This window comes from Elephas maximus, chromosome X, assembly GCF_024166365.1.
Source record: "Elephas maximus indicus isolate mEleMax1 chromosome X, mEleMax1 primary haplotype, whole genome shotgun sequence".
NCBI classification, from domain to species: domain Eukaryota; kingdom Metazoa; phylum Chordata; class Mammalia; order Proboscidea; family Elephantidae; genus Elephas; species Elephas maximus.
In genome coordinates this window covers 155,435,880-155,458,632 of record NC_064846.1, presented here as the reverse complement: position 1 = coordinate 155,458,632, position 22,753 = coordinate 155,435,880, and the positions used below count along the sequence as shown (strand labels likewise).

Below are 22,753 nucleotides of genomic sequence, written 5' to 3'. Positions count from 1 at the left end.
GCCCCCAGGAGGTAGAGGGACAGAGTGACTACTCTTTGACTCACATGAGTAATATGAAAAGGCTGGGGATATAGAATCCCCTGGGGATATAGCTCCCCCTGGCAGAAGGGACAATAAGAGGGCAGCCTTAGGAATAAGCTGAACTTCCAGAAAATGCAGAAAAACCTGCATTTTGCCAGGGGACAAATATGGACCTCATGAAAGGCAGTAACCTGAGACTGTCTGTAAAGGAAAAGTTGCCAAGTGGGCCACCCAGAGAGGCCGAAAGACCCTATCAGAGAGGCAGAAGGACCCTATCACTAGGTGTGTGTGTGGAGGGGGTGTCACAAAATGTCTAGGTGCTAAGGAAGAGTCTAAGTGTCCAGTCAAAAGAAAGACAGGGAATGTGAAGGGAACCTGCAAATGTGTCCATAAGACCATCTGGGCAGGATTGCCTCTATCACAGAACCCCAAGGCCACATTACAACTTGGCCAACTATGTGAGCGTGTGCTCTTCTTCCACAATCCCCTCTGTCTCTAGGCCCCCAATTAAGATCAGAAAATGCACGTGATCAAGTTGGAAAAAGATAAGGCAAAAAGAAGCTGACTATCTGTCCACCCCACATACAGATGTACGCACATCACTTGCAGGATTCCAAACCATAAGTAGGCCCCAGCTAGAAGCAGGCAGAAATTTCCCAAACTTTGGGGCTTTTGGATTTTGATTTTACTAGACTGAGTTTTTTACTGCTTGGGAGTCACCACAGGACATTTAGTAATCAGAAAGCCTATGGAACCTTCCTGAGCTTTCCTCTCAGACATGGGAAGTACAGATCCCCAAGCTAGTTTTCATTGGGAGGAAAGTAGAAAGTTACTTTCTCTTTGCCCCCATCCATGTCAGTGCAACAGTAACCCAAATGCAGATGCAGGAATATATTCCTATCAGACTATGCTCCACAGGAATGTGACAGCCAGGGAATCATAATGAGGACTGCAGGAGAGCACTCCACTCTGCACTACTTGATAGTCCAGGACAGGAGACTAGGAACATGATGACTCATCAGCTACGCACAAGCCTAAGGTTCAAGTATTTTTTCATGGCCTTTGAATATATGAAAGAAAAGAGGCTCCTTGAGAAAGCCAGTCCAAAGACGCCTGCTTGAAAGTTAGGGGGCAAGTCTGCACTGGAGATGAGTCAATATTAAGATTCTCTGAGAGTGGTTACCAGGAGCAGGAGGGAGGGAAAAAGGGGAGGGGTGGTAATGATGATGGCAAAATTACATTGATTAAGGGTAGGATTGCACCACTGGTTATTGCAACTGCTGTCAATAAGTTGTACGCCTGTAAAAAGTTGAACTGGCAAAAGTTGTGTGATAGATATACTTGCAACAACAACAAGAAAAAAAAAGAGTAGCTGCTGAGGCTGCTTATGTACAACCAAAAACCTCATGGGATTTGGTTCCTTGGTTTGGAGGTTTAAGGCCATGGTTTCATGGAACACCCCAGTTACTTGACCTAATAACATATTTAGTGTGTCTGTTCTATCTCCTAGTTCATTATTCTATGGGAGAGTCCTGATCAAAAGGGGGAAATGCAGAACAGAATTTTACATTCTCATGGACTCCAGACTTTCTGGAGTCATGGAAGCTAGATGAACCCCTGAAACTATTACCCTGAGATAATCTTTAAAGCAAAAATAGCCCCTGAAGTCTTCTTAAAATCAAACAATAATTCAGCTTAACTAGTAAAGAATGTCTGCCTTGAGCCTTGTGCTCTTTTAAGATCTATCTATATAGGATCAAACTGACAGCAGCAACTCGAAAGATTAGATAGGAAGCTTAGGGGACAGTGACTTTATACTAATGGAAGAGGAACAACTCAGAAAAGGAGGGTAAGAATGGTTGCACAACCTGAAGAATGTAATCAATGTCACTGAATTGTACATGTAGAAACTGTTGAATTGGTGTATGTTTTACTATGTATAGTCTCAACAACAACAAAATAAACTAATAAAAATTTCTGAAAACTGTAAGAATAACCAGTAAGTTATAAATGCAGAGACAGTTAAAGGCAGTCACAAACCTGGCAAATCGGCATGCACCCTGACAACTCACAGAAGGATGGGATAAAGGGATAATGAGGTTTCTCCCATCTATGCGCCCCTCCACTCCCTAGGTTTCTCCCCTGTTGTTGTGGATTGAACTGTGTCCCCCAATACGATAGTTGAAGACCTAACCCCTGTAACTGTGAATGTGACTGTTTTTGAAAATAGGGTCTTTGAAAATGTTCAGTAAGGTTAACATAAGGTCATATCACAGAAGGGTGGGTCCTATAAAAGACTGCTGTCCTTATAAAAGAAAAGATACACAGAAACAGAGAGACAGAGGAAGGATACCATGTGACCCTGCAACTGCAATCCAAGGAAGCTTAGAGCTACCAGAAACTAGGAGAGAGGCACAGAACAAATTCTCCCTCGAAGCCTCAAAGGAATAGCACAGCCGACACCCTGGTCTCAGACTCAGCCTCCAGAACTGAGTCAATAAATTTCTATTCTTATAAGCCAGCCAGTTTATGGGATTTTGTTACTGCAGTCCTAGAAAACTAACATACCTGTCTTCTCCCTTTTCCCTCACTTTCCCTTGATTTTTTTCCTATTTCCCTGGTTTTCCACTTCTTCTTCCCTTTCTCCCCCTGTTTTCAATCATTATGCTGAGGAGTATCTATGAAGAATGCAGTGGTACTCTGACTCAGGTAATGGACCCTAATGGTACAAGGAGACATTCCTAGAGGTACAGGCATGCACAGTCCTAATAGAATCCAAATTCCCATCCCCATCCTCCAAATATATTGTTTCCTAATGTAGACCTATCTACAAGTAACCTTGGGCCTCATTCAGGATCTCCTGCCTCCCTTTCACAATCAACATCTCACATTTTACAAAAGAAACACGAAAACCTTACCCACTCACAATGTGAAGTGGGTATATTACAGAGTGTAGACCATTAGGAGCACCGAAGGATCAGTACACAGAAGACCAGAACTCAATGCCAGGTTCTGCCACTTTCTAGCATGATGCCCTTTCCTAGACTGTCCCATCATTTCTAAATTAAGGTGGATGAATCCTGTTACATAGTCCCTGGATTTCATCCTATTCCTGGGGTTCACATTACCCCTTCCAGCATCAAGACCTTCCATCTTGTGTTTTGAACCTATGGGATGCTCATCCCTGTCCTTAAACCACTTTCCCTTTACCCTGCCCATTTCTTTATGTAGTTCCACCCACCTTATATTCAGGAGCTCAGACATCACTTTCTCAGGTACACTTTACCTGACCATTCACATTCCACCCACCCCTGCCACCCCAGGCTAACTCTTGTGTTCTATGCTGTAAGGTCTCACAGAAGCCTGCATTTTTCCTTCATTGCACTTATCAGTTTACTTCTAAACATTTGTGACCATTCGCTTAATGTCTGTGAGCACCACTGGAATTTCGGATCTATAACGGCAGGGGCATTTTTATTACGACAGCCTCCCAATGGCAGTGTCTGTCACACAGTAGGTGCTCAAAAATTATTCCTAACCACTACCTCACACCATATACAAAAATTAACTCAGAATGGATCAATGAGTTAAATATAACAGCTATAACTATAAAACTCTTAGAAGGAAACACAGATATATATCTTTATGACCTTGGATTAGGCAATGATTCTTAGATATGACACCAAAACCACAAACAACCAAAGTAAACAGCTGACACTTCAATTGTCAAAGACAAAGTGGCATGGTACCATAATGGATATCAGAGGCAAAACAGTAACCAGAATAGTATGACTCACTGAAATCTATGGCACTGGTTAGTTGATCATGGTGTCCCCAGAAGTGAAATGGATGTGAAGTTTGGACTTCATCAAAATTAAAACATTTTTGCATCAAAGAACACAAGAAAGTGAAAAAACAATCTATAGAATGGAGAAAATATCTGCAATCACATATATAAGGGTCTAGTGTCCACAATACTATATTAGGAACACTTACAACCCAACAACAAAAAGATACAGAACTCAATTATAAAATGACAAAGGATTTGAGTAGATATTTCCCCAAAGACAATATACAAATGCCAATAAGCACATGAAAAGATGCCTGACATCGTTAGTCATTAACCCAAAAACCAAACCCACTGCCATCAAGCTGATCTTGACTCATAGCAACCCTATAGGGTTTCCAAGGCTGTAAATCTGTATGGAAGCAGGCTGCCACATCCTTTCTCCTGTGGAGCCGCTGGTGGGTTCAAACCACCAACCTTTCAGTTAGCAGTCGATGGCTTTAACCAATGCACCACCAGGGCTCCATATTAGTAACTTGGGAAATGCAAATCACAACCATAATGAGATGCCACTTCATACATACTAGGATGGCTATAATAAAAAAAAGTGAACAATAACAAGTGTTAACAAGGATTTGGAAAAATTGGAACCCTTATATGTTGCTGATGGGATTGTAAAATGGTGCAGCTGATGTGGAAAACAGTTTGGTGAGTCCTCAAAAAGTTATACATAGCGTTACCATATGGTAATCCCACTCCTAGGTATATAACAAGAAATGGAAACGTATATTCACACAAAAATTTGTACATGAATGTTCATAGCATCATTATTCATAATAGCCTAAAAGTGTAAATAACCCAAATGTCCGTCAATTGATGGATAGGTAAACAAAATGTGGTATAGCCATACAATGTAATAGAATTCAGCCATAAAAAGGAGTGAACTACTGATACATACATGCTACAACATGGATGAACCCTGAAAACAGTATGCTAAGTGAAAAAAGTCAGACACAACAGGCCACATACTGTATGACACCATTTATATGAAACGTCCAGAACAGAAAAATCCATATATAGAAAAAGTAGATTAGTGGTTGCCAGGGGACGGGAGGAGGGGGTAACTGGGAGTGACTGCTAACAGGCATGGAGTTTATTTTGGGGTGATGGAAATGTTCTGGAATTAAATAGTGGCGATGATTGTACAACATCATGAATACACTAACAACCACTAAATTGTACACTTTAAAATAGTAATGTTTTGTGAATTTTATCCCAACAGAATTTTTGGGAAAAAAAAGTTTTCCCCCAAGAATATTCCAAGTGAAACAGACAGAAGCTATCTTTTTTATGAACTAGCTTCAGAAGTCAGATAGCATTACTTCCACCATATTCTTTATAAGTGAGTCCTTAAGTCTGATCCACATTCAAAGTAAGGCTTTACATTTATCATATCATTTCAGCTTCACAACATGGGGAAGGTATCATTGTCTTCCACGTACAAATGAAGAAACTGAGGCTCAGGGGATTAAACAAACTTTCCAAGTCCACAAGGTGCTAGAGCTCAGATTTAACCTAGAAATGGCTGACTCCACAAGCTATGCTCTTAACCTCCATCAGTGGTGGTTTTTAACCAGACATACATACTTGTTAAACCAAAGGCACTTGTGCCTCCCCTCCCTCCCTCCTCCCCCTCCCTCTGGAGCGGCACTCTAAGCACATGAATGTTTTCTAAGCTCCCCAGGTGTTTCTGAGGTACATGGGTTAAGAGCTGCCACTCTTTGCCTTACAGTTTTGTATTATTAATACAGGCGGCTGACTCTAGATGTTCTTGAGGGCAGGGCCCCCAACTCCAGCTTCCTTGAAGTTGCCATTGTGACAGAACAATGGTTTGCCCTGAAGTAAGCAGGCATCAGGAAATGTCATTGGATGAAAGGATTCAGAGCAACTGCCACTCAGTCAGTTGCCAAGGGGCTCCAGTGGGACCGAGGGGTGCGCAGGATGTGCCTGGGAGCTGGTTGACCTCGTCACTCTCTCCCGTGGGTGGGAGGTTCACTGGGGCCCATTTGGGGTAGAGTCCCTGCTGCTGGCAGGGGCATCTCAGCCCAGCCTAGAGCAAAGAGGCATTAGGAAATAACAATCTTCCTAAACTTCCTCTCCCAGTTCCTCAGCTTATAGGCCCAGCTCTGAGCCTAGAAGTCACTGAGGTGTGTGGCTGCTTGTCCAACGGTCAACATGGATCATCGAAGCCGATTACGGGGCACAGGCCTGAGCCGAACCCTTGGGACCCAGCCCCGGGCCCCCCGGGTCCCATTTCCCCTCCATGTGGAACAGGAGGCCAGGGAAGGAGAAGAATGGGAGCGTGAGCTGCCACGTCTGAGACTTCCTGTCTCTGGGCCCCCCGAAAGCGAAGAGGCACCTGACAATGTTATGGGTAAGGGCATGCCCTTCCACCCTGGGCAGAAGAGGATGGCTTCATCTTTCTCATCCTTTGTCCATAAGAGGCAGGGAGTAGGAAGCAGGATGCAGGGCATATAATGGGCAGAACTAGGGTGAGGGGTGAGTTCGAAAAGGTCAGGTTTCCTATCTGCCTCAGGGGGTTGTCATGAGGAGCAAGAATATATACAAAAACAACTCGAATTGAGAAAGGCTGTTTTGAATATTACGTGTTGTGTACAAAATTAAGTGCTTACAATATCAAATGCTTACCCTGTACCAGGTGCTTTGGGAAACAGATGAATTAGACATCAATTCTGGCCCCAAAGAGTTGGCAGTCTAATAGAGAAAAGACAAACTGTTAGGATGGCTTCTGTGGGATTCAGAAAGATAACCAGGGTTCACAGGAAGATAGAGGGGACTGGGCGGGGGCACAGAAGCTGCTGATGGCTCTTGTCTTACTGATGTGTGTTCTCTTTCCTCAGTCTTCACCTCCAATCCTAGCAAATGGGTAGGTAATGGAGTAATTATCAATAGATAAACCAACACTGCTGGGAAAAAAGATTTGGGGGGAATTTTTCAAGTCTTGATTTAAAAAAAAATGTACACCTGTGAGACAAGCTTAAGTCACCAAACTGCCTGCTTGCCCTGTAGTTCCTTGACAGCTGGAAGAGAATGGTCCAGAGATCATTGCTTTCCAGATTAGACCTTCTCCAAGTCTTCCCAGGACCTGAAAGGGCTGCAACTAGATGGGGATCACGACTCTATTCATGAAGATCACTGTAAGGAAAAAAACGGATAAATATCTCTTAGAGGTATAAATGAGCCCTGGTTGCACAGTGGTTAGGAGCTTGGCTGCTAACCAAAAAGGTCAGCAGTTCAAATCCACCAGCAGCTCCTTAGAAACCCTGTGGGGCAGTTCTACTCTGTCCTATAGGGTCGCTATGAGTCTGAATCCACTCGACAGCAACGAATCTGGTTTTTTGGTTTAGAAGTATAAAGTACAAGCCATTCCGAGGCAGAAAAGTTAGTTTTCAGGAAAGATGATGTGCGGTAGTGAAGCTTTGTCAGGAAGCCAGTCATTGGCGACAGTGAAAAGCCAATCACAGGTGAGGCTTTGTGGAAGAGATGGGATTGGCCTGGAAGGATAAAACAGGGTCTAAAACAGTGCTGAGGGTGGGCAGCCAGATACAGGCGACGCCACATGACGGCCTTCGTCAAGTTGGGCGAGGCATGGTTTGGCAGGCTAGGCCCACCTCAAGGGCGAAGGCGCAAAGTGGCTGGAGGGTGAGCAGGCGGGGACGGCGCCCACGTGGTGGGGGGAAAGGGCTGAAAGAGGCCCCCAAACTCATACTTTACCCACCGGAGGCAAAGTGCAAGCCGGTTCAGAGACAGAGAGCTTAGTTTCAGATTTGGGGGAGATGGTGTGCGATGGTGAGGCTTTGTGGAAGAGATGGGCCTGAAAGGACGACAGAGTCTAAATCTGTGGTGAAGAGAGGAGAGCGGGAGGAGGCTTTTGCCGAGTTGAGCGACGCTAGGGGGCCGCCGCAGGGCGCAAGCGCAAACTCTGGCTGGGGGGGGGGGGGGGACGAGGAGGTGGGGCCGCCGCCCACGTGGCGGGGCGGGGCGGGGCGGGGCGGGGCGGGGCGGGGCGGGGCGGGGCGGGGCGGGGGCGGAGCAAGCCTCCCTAGGCCGCGCCCCGGCTAGGGCGGTCGCGGTGCGCGAGGTTGTTTCTGTCTGAGGGCGGGAGAAGTCGCGCTCGGGCCAAGGGACGTGTGTCTGCACTCGCTCGGTTATGGAGGCGCCGCCGCCAAAGTTGCAAGCCACGGCAACCCCGGGCCGGAGCCAAAGGCTCCTGCTGCCGCTGCTGCTGCTCCTACTGCCGACCGGAGTTGTGTGGGGCTGGGAGGCAGAGGAGAGGCCCCGGATCCGCGAAGAAGAGTGCCACTTCTACGCGGGCGGACAAGTGTACCCGGGGGAGTCGTCCCGGGTATCGGTCACCGACCACTCCCTGCACCTCAGCAAAGCCAAGAGTAGGTGGTGCTTCGCCAAAGGGTGGTGACCGGTGGCGGGCGGAGGCAAGCGATGGTGGGGACGGCCCAGAGACACGTGTACTCTGGTTGCGGTAGCTCCCCGGGGGCCTGGGCTTGGGCATTACCTCCTGGTTCTCTTCCGGGGGGCGAAGGAATGGAGGGGGACTCCAGCTGCAAAGAAAGGTATATTTTCCACTGATCAGATTTTGGAAGAGATTGTGGTTACCCCAAAAGCCGCAGATGAAAGAGAAAGGATGGTCCTAGTCCTTTGCTTGCGGGCATTGAGGGTGTTGTGCAAACTGAAACACTTCCTCAAACCTCGCTAGTTCCTGCCGAACATCCCGCCCGTTTCCAAGTACTATTTGAGCTTTATCTGTTTGTTTTAATCTTAGTATTCGGGGAGGATGCATAGATAGGTTGAATAATGATTCCCAGAAAGTTTGATTAAACAGAAAAGTGACGTAAACAAAATACTCAGGAGGGCAAACATCTCATTTTTATTTTTGTAGCATCTTATAAGGAAGACTATTAAAAGCCATCTTCCAAAACCTGTATATTTATTGGGAATTCTTTGTGTTTCTCGGAAATGAAGAATCTATTGCAGAGTGTACTTTGGAGGGAAACGGAAAAAGAGGAGGTTCAAGATAACACGTTTGGGTTGATGATAAACCTCGTGGCAAATTTGTGTTCTGCCAGTTCGGCCTTTGATTATTTGCATTTTTGTCCAGCGTACACAGCGAATGGCCACTTTCAGGGAAGGACACGTCAGATTAAGATACTTAGAAAGTTGTGGCATGCTTGCATCTGGATGTTAAATTAGCCAAAAAGAAGTAGACAGTAACTATTGGGAAAAGACTGTTGCTTGCTTGCTTTTCAGTAACCTACTTTTCCAACGGATCATTTGACATCCTGTAGGTGTGTATTTGGCTTTTGTAGTTCTGTTACAGCATGTTCCATACCAGTATTCAGTGAAAAAAGTAATTCTTCACAATTATGAATCCCTAGTTTTTTGTTTTTTTTTTTTAGTGTTAATGGGGGATGTTATAACTAAGGGTGGGATGGGAGTGATAAATGAGAAAAACTGTTTTGCCACCTTAATATGCAGTTCTTTCGTACTGAAAGTTAACTACTTTTGGATTTTAGTTTGTAGAAAGCCAGTCTTGCACTTTTAATATAGTATTTCCAAGTCCCGTTGGTTTTACTTGCCTGGGAAGACATTTTGAAATGTGTCAGCCAGTTGTGTTTACCGACATTACATATATTTATCAAAGGAAGCAAATCCATTCCAAGGCTGCTTGTGGAAGCAAAAAATAGTATAATAGATTTCCCTTTACCAGCAAACCTTTTCGAATTTTAGATATTTGCTACATTTCTGTGTCACATTAGGATTATCTAGCGTTAAAGACATAAGAACTTTTATTCATAAAGTGGACTATTACAGAACCATTAAGGTCATATTTTCAAATAATTTTTTGTAACTTGAAAAACTGTTCATGATTAATCTACTGTTTCGTTTAAGAAGAGGGAGTGCAACATGATCCAAATTTGTGTGTTTAAAAAAGACTGGGAAGAAAAAAACATCAAAATGTTACCAGTGGAGTTAAGGAGGGGTGATTTAAATACTCTTTTTTATACTTCTCTGCATTTACCAGAATATTTATATCAACTAATTTATATTCAGGATAATTTTTGTTTATTTTAAATAGTGCAAGGGGTTGTTTGGGGAGTTCCATTTATAGATCTTAACAAAGTAACTGCAGTATTTTTGCTCTATAAATGGATGACGGTTTTTTCTTTGAACAAACACTGCAATTCCTAAGTCCAGGAAAAAAAAAAACTGCCGTCAGTCGATTTTGACTCATAGAGACCCTATCGGACAGAGTAGAACTGCCCCGCAGGGTTTCCGTGGAGTGCCTGGTAGATTCCAACTGCCAACTTTTGGTGAGCAGCCAAGCTGTTAATCACTACGCCACCAGGGTTTGGCTGCTAATCAAAAAGATAGGCAGTTCGAATCCACCAGCCGGTCCTTGGAAACCCTATGAGGCAGTTCTCTCTCCTATAGGGCCGCTATGAGTTGATGTCGACTCGATGGCAATGGTATTCCTAAATCAAGAACCCAAAATTTCCAAAATTAATTTTCAGAACAAAATTTGTTTTTCAGAGTTAGTTTTCCCAATATGCAATAATCATTAAGGAGTGTCATTGTAGATCGTGAAAATTATTAAATGAGTAGCATTTTAAGTAATGTATATAAAGCATGGAATCCTGGTGGCGCAGTGGTTAAGAGCTCAGGCTGCTAACCAAAATGTCGGCAGTTGGAATCTACCAACTGCTCCTTGGAAACCCTGTGGGGCAGTTCTACTCCGTCCTATAGAGTCGCTACGAGTCAGAATTGACTCAACGGCAACAAGTTTGATCGTTTTTGTTTTTGGTCTATAAGGCATATATAGTTCAGTACTCTTCTGCTAGAGGAGCCCCGTTGGCTCAGTGGTTAAGTGTTTGGCTCCTAAGAAAAGGTCCGAGGTTCGAACCCACCAACTGCTCTGCAGGAGGAACACCTGGCAAAACTGCCCCAGTAAAGATTAAACCCACTGCCGTTGAGTGGATTCTGACTCAGCAACCCTACAGGACAGACTAGAACCTGCCCCATAAAGTTTCCAAGGAGCGCCTGGCGGACTCAAACTGCTGACCTTAGCAGCCCTAGCACTTTAACCACTATGCCACCAGGGTTTTCCCAGTAAAGATTACAGGCTTGGAAACTCTACAGGGCAGTTCTACTCTGTCCTACAGGGTCCCTGTGAGTTGAAATTCGACTCGATGGCAATGGGTTTGGTTTTGGTTACCCTTCTGCTATCTAATTCTCCCTCCTGGCCTTTACCTAATCGAATCAGGATTATTTATGTGAGGTAAGCTACTGGCTCAAGATAAGTAATCACATGTTTTATATTAACTTCACAGAGAAATTCATCTTGAACTTGTCTCTATTTACTGAATGACCATTGATGCTGGATATTATACAAAAGCATAAGCCTTACTTTCTAGGAACCTTATTCAAACTTGGAAGCAAATATTGACCTCAATGTACCTAATGCTTCTGAAAGTTTAAGTGCTATCTGAATGTTAACAGAGCAACAAGGTACATTATTATCAAATTACAGCACACCGTTATAAGAGAGCAGCATAAACTGTTAAATTTTGAATAGGTCAGTCACTTGAAACCCGTCCAGAGGGTGGGGGGGGTCTCCTCTTGCAAGGCCTTCTAGTAAAATAATCCAGTGGTCTGGGATTTTACACTTCTGGCCTGACTTGTAGTGAGTGTAGTCTAGTCTGCCTCAGGTCTTCACCGTATACTTAAGAAGCATCCACAACAAACCACACCAGCATTAGCAGTACTTAGTTGTACTTTGTCTCCAATAGAATCAGATATATTCATGCCAAATATGGTTGTTGCAAGTATCCTGAAACATCATTTACATTCATTATTGTCTTAGGTAATTATCAGATCCCTGTTAGCTCTTGCAGTTTTAAAATGTTAATAAATATCAGATCCTGGTTAGCTCTTGCAGTTTTAAAATGTTAATAAAAGAGCATATATACTTACTGATTAGATAGTAAATAAGAACTACTTTAGGTGAAGGGAAGGACAACACTCAATACAGGGGAGGTCAGCACAACTGGACTGGACCAAAAGCAAAGAAGTTTCCCAATAAACTGAATACTTCAAAGGTTTACGGAGCAAGGGTGGGGGTTTGGGGACTATGGCTTCAGGGGACATCTAAGTCAATTGGCAAAATAAATTCTATTAAGAAAACATTCTGCATCCCACTTTGAAGTGTGGCGTCTGGGGTCTTAAACACTAGCAAGCAGCCATCTAAGATGCATCAATTGGTCTCAACCCACCTGGAGCAAAGGAGAATGAAGAACACCAAGGTCACAAGGTAATTATGAGCCCAAGAGACAGAAAGGGCCACATGAACCAGAGACTACATCATCCTGAGACCAGAAGAACTAGATGGTGCCTGGCCACAACCGATGACTGCCCTGACAGGGAGCACAACAGAGAACCCCTGAGGGAGCAGGAGAACAGTGGGATGCAGACCCCAAATTCTCATAAAACGACCAGACTTAATGGTCTGACTGACACTAGAAGAATCCCGGCGGTCATGGTCCCCAAACCTTCTGTTGGCCCAGGACAGGAACCATTTCCGAAGCCAACTCATCAGACATGGATTGGACTGGACAATGGATTGGACTGGACAATGGGTTGGAGAGAGATGCTGATGAGGAGTGAGCTACTTGCATCAGGTGGACACTTGAGACTATACTGGCATCTCTCTGGAGGGGAGATGGGAGGGTAGAGGGGGTTAGAAACTGGCAAAATGGTCACGAAAGGAGAGACTGGAAGGAGGGAGCGGGCTGACTCACTAGGGGGAGAGTAAGTGGGAGTATGGAGTAAGGTGTATATAAGTTTATATGCGAGAGACTGACTTGATTTGTAAACTTTCACTTAAAGCACAATAAAAATTGTTTTAAAAAAAACAGCATATATATATATTACTATATCACCAATTGGGTTTTTTTTTATATTTTGATAATTTTATTTCAATATAATTGGTTTCCTTTGTAATTCTATGTCTTTTATATACTCAATGACATTATTCTGAGAAGGGGTCCATAGGCTTTGCCAGACTGCCAAATTGATCCAAAGGTTAAGAAGCCCTGATATTTGGTGATTTCCTAAAGATGTCCTTCTGCCATCCCACCAACTTTCTCAGTGCTATAAAACATCATGTAATCTTTTTCTTTCTTAGTTTCCAAGCCAGCACCTTATTGGGAAGGAACAGCTGTGATAAATGGAGAATTTAAGGAGCTCAAGTTGACTGATTATCGTGGAAAATACCTGGTCTTTTTCTTCTACCCACTTGATTTGTAAGTAATATGTGTGACCAGTGAAGCCTCAGTTGTTATTCAAAAAAATGAAATAGTTAGAAATGTTTTTATTCGGCTCTTGGTTCTTAAAAAGGCAAGCTGAGATGAGAAATTTATTCAGAAAGGCATCATCTATAGTATATTTCAGAGTCATATTGACCCCAGTACTTTATACTTATAGCTACATGATTGTGTTATCATAATGTAATCATTAAAGAAAAGAAGGTGGAAGAGGACCTTATCAAGAAAGAGGGGGAGGGGGTATTAAAGAACATTTCCTCATCTCCAAAATATAGATAGTTCCAAATAGCTCATAGGGTTGGTATAGGAATGTTAAAAAAAAAAACAGTGAAATGATGTAAAATTTGTGTAGGTCCTTCGAAAGCTATAAAACACTATATAAATACAAAGTATTAAATAAAAGCTAATAAAATGGGGGGAGGGGTGCTGCCAGAAGGGAGAATTGAACATAGGTGACCACTGATCCATTAAGTTATAATAAAAAAAAGTTCATTGAGCTATTATTGGGAACTCTATAATATAAAAATTTGATAAAATGATAATCTTTTAGACTATGCCATCTTGAGAAGTTTCATATATAAAATTGTTCTTAATATGCATTTTTATATACTAAAGATGTTTATGAAAACAAACTTGTTTGAAGCTTCGGGTAAATGTATTTTGAAAAAACTGAATTAATTTTTTTTTCTAACTTTCAGCACATTTGTGTGTCCAACTGAAATTATCGCTTTTGGTGATAGAATTGAAGAATTCAGATCTATAAATACTGAAGTGGTAGCCTGCTCTGTTGATTCGCAGTTTACCCATTTGGCCTGGTCAGTATCTTATATTTGTAGGAGAAAAAAACAGGTTTACTCTTAAATCATGGACAGGTAACTCTTAACAAGATGGGATTATAGTTATTTATCAGACTATTCAAAAATAGATTTATCTGAGCTTCTAGTTTAATGAAGTTATGGTAAAAATCCTTAAGGATTTTAGAGGACATTTCAAAATAGGGGTAAAAATTCAATGCAAGAAATGTGATTTCCATAGCAAAAATCACTGAATTGTGTAATGCCATTTTTATTGTAATAAATTGGGTAATGTTAATCTGAAGAAAACAAATTTATACCATTTCTCTGTTACACAGTTTCTAGTATGGTAAGTTATATTCAAAATAGCATTTATAATTACGTTTCAAGAAGCAATAATATGTAAAAATTCATTAACGAAAGGATGTTCACCTAATTAGTTTCAAAGAATTGTCAGTTAAAATGACAAGAGATGCCATTTTTTCCTGCCTGATTGGCCAAGATTTAAAAGATTGAAAAAAAAATCATCAATGTTGATAAAGGTACAAAGAAATGGCCCTCACCCCCACACAATTGGTTCAGCATTTCTGGAGAGTAGTTAGGCAACATGTTTCAAAATTTGAAATGTGGATGTTGATGTGAATTTTTAATAGTGTCAAGGTAGATTTTTTTACACAGTAAAGATGTTCAGAATTATTTTGGTTTTAAAACTTGATATTCAATTTATTAAACCTGCAAATTCAAAACACAGTTTTTCTCCCCTTAAAATTCTTTTATATATCTTACATTTTAATTAGTTGGAGAACTACAATTTAATTACATTCCCTTAAGTCATCAATTCCCATAAGTATTTTTGTGGACCTCTAGTGGCACAGTGGTTAAGAGCTCAGGCTGCTAACCAAAAGAGTCAGCAGTTCAAATCCACCAGCCACTTTTTGGAAACCCTATGGGGGCAGTTCTACTCTGTCCTAAAGGCTGATGTGAGTCAGAACAGACTCAATGGCAAGGGGTTTAGTTTGGTTTTAAGTATTTTTAAGTGCAATTATATGATAAATTTTTATTTTCTTTTTAAGATTTTCAATTTTCAGACAAACCTTCCCAAGTATTTAACTCTTGCAAATTAATAAATGAATATGGTATATCTTAAGTTCCTTTAAAGTATGACTATTTATAAACTTAATAAAATTTCAAATTACACATTTTAAAATTGAAATCACAAAATGAATGTTATTCTAATATGCCAATTTCTCTTAAACATTATAAATAACTTAAGGTACAAATCTGTACTTAACTATTGCTGAATGTAAAAATATTAAAACTATAGGTTTAATTTATCATTCCTATAGTAACTCTAAATTTTCCTAGGGTTAAAATAAATACCTGCTACGGAAAAAGTTATATCATCCCAAATAATTTAGGGTTGCTTTCTCAACGAATTTTGGGGGTAACCTTCTCTGCTGGGGAGGATTTATACCAACCAGAGATTCTGAGTTGGATGTCAGAACTGGGACTACAGACATCTAGAGCAGTCTTTCACTGTTTTCTAGCAGCTATGCCAGTGTTCTGCCATTGGGACACTAGTCCACACCCCCTGGTTTCAAGTTACAGAAGACCAACGAGTATGAGATTATAACTAACTTCCTTCAGTGCTTCAAGTGGACTTTGCATTTCTTTGGCTTTCAGAATATTTAAATATCACCCAGTTTTACTCTGCTTATTTCTCAAGATTTTGTCTTGTGATCACAATTCTAAGGTTATGCTTATGACAGTGGATATCTCTTAATCCATCAATTCCAGGAATTAATCAGACAAGTGTGCATAGATGAGAATACAAGGATGTTTCCAGCAGTGTTTATAAAAGTAGAGATAAGTTAAATACGGTATGCCTGTACATATGGGGTTGCTGTGAGTCAGCATCCACTCAACAGCAACAGGTTTAGTGTTTTTTTTATATATTTTTTTTTCTTGCTTTTATTTTCCCACTTAACAATATGTTGCTATTCTTTAAACACTATATATATAGGTATATACATATTTTTTAATAATCATATTTTTAATGTATATGTGTATATACCTATATATAGTGTTTAAAGAATAGCAACATATTGTTAAGTGGGAAAATAAAAGCAAGAAGATAGAATGTATATTAGCCTGTTTGTGGGTACGTCTGTGTGTTTGTTCGTGTGTGCGTAGGCAGAGAAAAAGAGTGTTTTGATATATGCCATTTACTTTGCTGAGAGGTAAATGTTCTGTTTGTTACAGGATTAATACTCCTCGAAGACAAGGAGGACTTGGGCCAATAAGGATTCCACTTCTTTCAGATTTGAACCATCAGATCTCAAAGGACTATGGTGTCTATCTGGAGGACTCAGGCCATACTCTTAGGTACTTTTCAGTAGTTTTACATTATGACAAATTCAAGTATATTTGTAATCCTCCTTGAAATGGATGTTATTTATGAGTTAGAAGATACAAGACTTGATCAAGAAATGTTTATTTTGGTCTGTTTGCAAAAATATTGTAGATACTCATTAAAATAATAGGTTAAGTACCCTACTTAAACTATATTAATGTACTAGACAGAGCTAGAAGATTATTTACAGATCTTTGACCAACCCTGTCATTTTAGAGGTAAAAGAAAGACTCATAGAACTTAGCCGGTTATATAATCAGTTAATGGCAGAGCTCAAACTTGAACCCAGGTCCTCAAATTCTCATCCATTTCTTTTTCCTCTTTTTCCACACTGACTGCAGTAATGTTTTTTCTAAATGCAAGTACCATTATATTTAGCAAGTCTGTGTCTTTGAAGTAGGAAAAATTAAGGAACTGTTTTACCCAGCAGCTCTCACTGAGTCACCTGAGCTAATAAATGCTAATAGAATTCTTTGAAAAAGGGTAGTTTTAGCCTAAAACAGTTGTCATTTTGGTATATTGTTTAGCTATGCTTTACAGTGCCAATAGTTTTTTTGTTTGTTTTATGTGAAGGTGTCGATATTTTATAATCCTGTATTTTTATCACAGCTTTATTGAGATATAATTCACATACCATACAATTCACCCAGTTGTGTAACCATCAGCACAGTCAATTTTAGAACATTTTCATCACCCCAATATTCATCATTTCAATAGCAGGTCTCTTGGGTAAAGTACTTCATTCAGACCGGAGAAGAAGTGAATCACACATACAGAGATTGAGAGAGAGGTAAAACTTAGATTGGTGATGTTGTCTTTTTCCACCACTAAAAAAGGAAATATAAAGGCATCCTATACAGCCAGTGACAAGAAAGATGGGTCACTCATTCCCTCAGCAGAATGCTTCCCTATGTAGCTTCACTGTTTTGTTTACAGTGCAGTAAAATCCCATACCTAGTATACATGAAGATGCAACTGTAAATACTATAGTACATTTCGTAGCCAAAAACAATTTTTAAAGCTACCTTTAGGAGTAATAATACCACATTACACAATAGGAGTGTGTGTGTGTGTGCGCGCGCATGTGTGCACACACCAGTAAAGTGCAGGGTAGGTAATGCACTGTTGGCTCTGTGTAGCATCCTTCTGTGTGTATGGTACAGGGATTCACATATGCTAATACTAATACTTGTCTTAACTGAGAAGAAATGGCCTTACCTCTACCATTGTTATTTTACAGAGGTCTTTTCATTATTGATGACAAGGGAATCCTAAGACAAATTACTCTGAATGACCTTCCTGTGGGTAGATCAGTAGATGAAACACTCCGTTTGGTTCAAGCATTCCAGTACACCGACAAACATGGAGAAGGTACCCTTCCTTTCTAAGCATCGTAGCCTTTTGAAATCATAGTTTGAGAAATAGCATGATTAGTTGGGTTTCTTATTCTAATAAATGGTTCCGAAGTTTGCAAATTATCAGATCTTCTTAACGGCACTTATTGATTGAAGTGCTGTTAACAAAACATCACTAATATAGTCTACTTACTAAATAAGATGCAAAGACATTCATTATTGGCATAGTACTTTTGGATAAACTTAAAAAGTTTCTGCAGTATTGCAAATTATATTTCTATAAACTTAAAATACACGAATCTGGCAATATTTTAAAATGTAGGTCTTGTTTGTATGCTTATATTATTTGATTTAGCTTTTTTAATAATGTAATCCTCAGGATTACTCAGTATCACACTGGTAACCTATCAGTTCATCGTTTCATTCTAAGTTTTAGCAATATCTAAATGAAAGAACTCAGATTTTCCTAAAATATAACACATTGTATATTCCTTTTAAAAGTGTAACTCAGTTCCTGGGTCAGGGTGCTTTCTAAATAAAGGGGAAATCCTGCTTTCCAAATACGTTTAAAGTCTCTTTTGACAGTGAGCCCTGGCATCAGTATAAAATACTGCAGGATATGTGGCAGACAAGACTACTGGAAGTTTATGTCAATTCAGAGAAATTTTTGCCCTGCCCAAATCTTTTAGGTCAACAGATTCCCAAACTTTCCAACTTTATTAGAGGAACACTCAGTTTGGTTTTTTATATTGTAAGTATAACTAAATTAATTGGCAAAAATGAAAATAGATTAGTTGGATGCTGACAAGCTCCATGACTAAAATTCCTTGGTGGGAGCAGGCAAGCTAACAGATATCAAGTGCTTGGTGGCCTGGAAATGTTATTAATATAGGCTCTGTTTTCAGTTTTATTTGGAAGAAGCAAAGTTAGGAGTTGCTGAGGAGAACTGAACTGTTTTTAAACTGTCTTTCCCATTTTTGTTCCTTTTAGTCTGCCCTGCTGGTTGGAAACCTGGTAGTGAAACAGTAAGTGGAATTGATTTTTCTCTTAAAGGGATGGCGGGGTGTGGGGGGTAGGGAATGCCAGCCTTAGAATATTCTTTCCTTGTAATAGCACTGTCTTGATTTTGTACATGACGTAAACATTGCTAGACAGAAATCATAGCGTACAGGCATTCTTTGAAGTGTAGAGAAAGTAGCTGAAACTGGAGAAAGCAAAATATGGGGCTTAATACTGTGAAAGCAAAATATGGGGCTTAATACTGTGAATTTTAAAGCCAACAAAAACCAAACCAAACCCACTGCCGTCGAGTCGATTCCGACTCATAGCGACCGTATCAGACAGAGTAGAACTGCCCCATAGAGTTTCCAAGGAGTGCCTGGCAGATTTGAACTGCCGACCTCTTGGTTAGCAGCCGTAGCACTTAACCACTACACCAAGATCCAGAGAAATACACTGTTTAAAAAAAAGGGGGGGGGGACAATGGAGACTTGGTAGGATAAATTCAGAAGTCTGAGAGGTCAGGTATGGAATTATAGTGTGAACAAAGAAAATAGTTGGAAGCAAAACCTTTCTGTGTATGTATAATGAAAAGTTTTTGAGAAAATCTGGTTTAATTAATACTTAAGCTAATGATTCTCTCCTTGTCATTTGTCTCCTTTGATGGAAGAAAAGGTTGAAATGGCTACATTCTTTCTCTTAGGAAGGCTATATAATTTATAGACAATCCCTGAAGGAGTCTCTAGCTAAAATACAATTTGGAGGCTTGTCATGAACCTTTTTTAAAATAATATGTTTATCTTCTAAAAATCAAGAATTTTACACAAACTATAGATAGGAAATTGAAAAACTACTAGCACATTGGAGGGAAGAAATCATTATCTTAGAATAATAGAGAAATAAAGAATCCTAAGACTTAGCAAAAAAAAAAAAAAAAGTACCATTAGCCATGGACAATCAGAGGTAGAAATTTACTCTAGAATCTCAGATTAGGTAAAGTAACATTTCACTGATTTTGAACCAACTTCTGATGGTTTTGCAAAACTGCTTTCGCTTTGAGGGTCTAAGTTAATGTTACGATACAAATTTACTTCTCTATACACAGATCTGGACCTCAAGGGGATTTAAAGTTATTAAAGGTACTTTGAGCACTGTGTACTTCATGTTATAAATTAGTCATCAGGTTAGTTTACATTTATTATTTGTGCAGCTTACAAATAGAAATACACATCAGAAGCTGCTGACATCACCTGAGAGTCCTTAAAAAGCATTTCTGGATAGAGCTTCAGGGTGAGGGGCACTTCCCTCTGGAGCTGCGGCAAAACTGTCACTGATGAATAACATCACTATGAATCCATGTCCTGAGAAATCAGCAGAGCTCCCAACAAGTACACATTCACTGTGAAAGATGTTATAGGATGAGTATTTTACATTTCAGAAAATGTGTTGATTATTTGCATGATTAGGTTTGGGAGGCCACAGACACCTTTGAGAATCTGGTGAAAACCATGGATTCTCCCTCCAGAAAAATGCCCTTGTGTTGTCACATACTGTGGTCATTCTTTTGATAAACATTTATTAAGCGCCTGCTACATGGTAATTATTCAAATTATTACTATAGCCAGACAGTCTCTATAATGAACAACATAGCTAAGGTCCCTACCCTAAGAGTTACATTATAATTTTTGAGTGTGATAAATGCTTTTAAAAATGGGTCGATGAGAGTTGATGAGATAGTTGATGGGTAAGTGACCAGGAAAGACTTCTGAGATGGCATTTGAGCTGCAACCAGAGTGAAGACAGCAGTCATGCAAAGAGCCATGCAGAAAGAACAGCAAGGGCAAAGGTCCTGAGGCAGAAGCCAGCTTAGCATGTTCAAGAAACAGGGGCCAGTGTGGCAGGAATATAGTGCGCTACTTAGGAGGGAAATAAGAATGCCAGTGTCACGTGGCATGGAGAGTTCAGGTTCAACGAGAACTGATTCAGTGACGTGGAGGCCATTCATGACCATGGTGAGGACAGCATCTGGAGAACTGTGAGGGCAGAAGCCATTTGGAAGTGGGTTGGGGACAGGGGCAGGGTGAGGAAAACGAGACAAAGTATGGACAGCTAGTTCAAGCAATATAGGTATGAAGGGGAGAAGAAAATTAAGTAGCTGGAAAAGGGGGATGTAGGGTCAAAAATTTCACGGTGGTGTTGCTTTGAAGATAGATGAATATGTCTTCTCTATCTCCTTCAGTTCCCTCCTGCATATTGCAGAGGTCTCCTGATTGGTCTCCATGACCTCAGTTTCTCTCCTCTCCAGTGCATGTCATTCTTCAGACCAGAACGTTTTAGAGGCTCTCCAGTACTCAGGACAAAGCCCAGACACTCGGGCACAGCCTTCAAGCCTTTCCATTCTGTTTCCACCACCTCTCCCAGCCTTATCTTCCATAGGATTCCCGCACTTATGCATGCTGTGCTCCAGCCAAATCACATGATTCTTGATTCCCCAAATGAGCCTTGCTTTTTCACATCATTGTGCCTTTGCTCAGGTCTTTCTACAGCATGCAGTGCCTGTTCCCTTCTCTAAATTCTGCTCTCTCTCAAGACCAACTTAAATGCCACCTCCTCTCTGAAGCCTTCCCTGATTTTACCACCAGCCTCCACTGGGTCACGCAGCCTGTGTTACAACATGGTAGCATTGTGCATTGCATCAAAAACAGCTGTGCACTTGTACATCTTCCCCACGTGCTCGTAAGAGCATCAAAGGTAGGGACTCTGGTAGTTACCCTTGTATCCCCGGCTGCCCAGGGCACTGTTGGCACATAGCTATTCAGTAAGTACTTGCGACTGGATTTAAATGCAAAGAGATTATAAATTGGCAAAGACAGAATACTGCTTAAAATGATGCCCATAAAAATAGGTAAAGTTAATTTTATGCTGAAGAAAAACTCTGAAGAAAATGCATATAGAACTATTTTAAACCAGTAAGTTATATATACAGATGTGTGTGTATAGATGTCCTTTACCTATAACTAGCAAGTCACATAGTCGATATGAGATCAAATTTTATTGGAAATGAAAAGGTCAAGTGGGTTTCTAAGGCTGTGATGCTCTTAGAGCGAGCACTTGTTTTAGAGTATGTGCTCATTTGATAGTAAACATAATGCTTGATGCTGTATTTGAGTTTGTTTTGTTTTTAACTTTATAGTTTGAGATTAGAAGGCTGTGTTCTGGACCACCAAAAAAATTCTCTTGATAAACCCTTAGTGAACACCCTGCCTCCTTTTCAGGGTTTTTGGCACACCACCATTTATTCAGCAGACCATCTTAAATACATTAACGTCTGTAGCCACGCTCTCTTTATGTGTTTGAGTTACTGAGATCAAATCTGAAGATGCCATGAAAGCCTGGCGGCCAAGAGAAGAGTTGTAAATAAAGTTTGGGGCGCTTGAGTGCAGACGTTAATTTATTTACAAATCATGTATCTGCCTTGTGGGACAGCTGAGATTGGTAGGCAGGACAAATCCAGTGTTTCCTAAATACATGTAATTTGGTACACAGAAATAGTCTTTTATCTTCTTTAGTCAAGAGACAGACAACTAATGTCAGACTACTAGGGATGTACTTTGGATTTTAAAATAATTTGCCTTTTTTTTTTTAAAACAGATAATCCCAGATCCAGCAGGAAAACTGAAGTATTTTGACAAACTAAATTGAAAAATACTTCCTCAGGGTACAATGCTTGAACGTTACCAATAAAGTTCAATGTTTTATTACCACATTGTGTTGCAGTAGTAATTTCTTGGAAAATACAAAAATCCATGTCAAAGCCCAAAGGCATTTAGTGTTCAAGTTAGACACTGACGCCAAAAGACAGGCTGCTCTTCTCTCTCCTCCCAAAGTGGGAAATGTCAGATTGAGCCAGACTAGTAACAATGTTATAGAGTACACGTTGTATGCCAGGCATTGGGTTAAGCAGG

The 22,753-nt window shown here is 40.6% G+C and overlaps 1 protein-coding gene across 1 annotated transcript; it reads left to right on the top strand.

Moving 5' to 3' along the window:
• The first annotated feature begins 7,951 nt into the window (after positions 1-7,951).
• Positions 7,952-22,548, top strand: PRDX4 (peroxiredoxin 4). The gene is made up of 7 exons (XM_049872714.1): positions 7,952-8,277; positions 13,089-13,206; positions 13,926-14,042; positions 16,284-16,406; positions 17,675-17,805; positions 18,780-18,814; positions 22,440-22,548. Exons 1-7 carry the CDS (start codon positions 8,040-8,042, stop codon positions 22,488-22,490), a joined length of 813 nt encoding a protein of 270 aa, XP_049728671.1. The 5' UTR covers positions 7,952-8,039; the 3' UTR covers positions 22,491-22,548.
• The last annotated feature ends 205 nt before the right edge of the window (positions 22,549-22,753 follow it).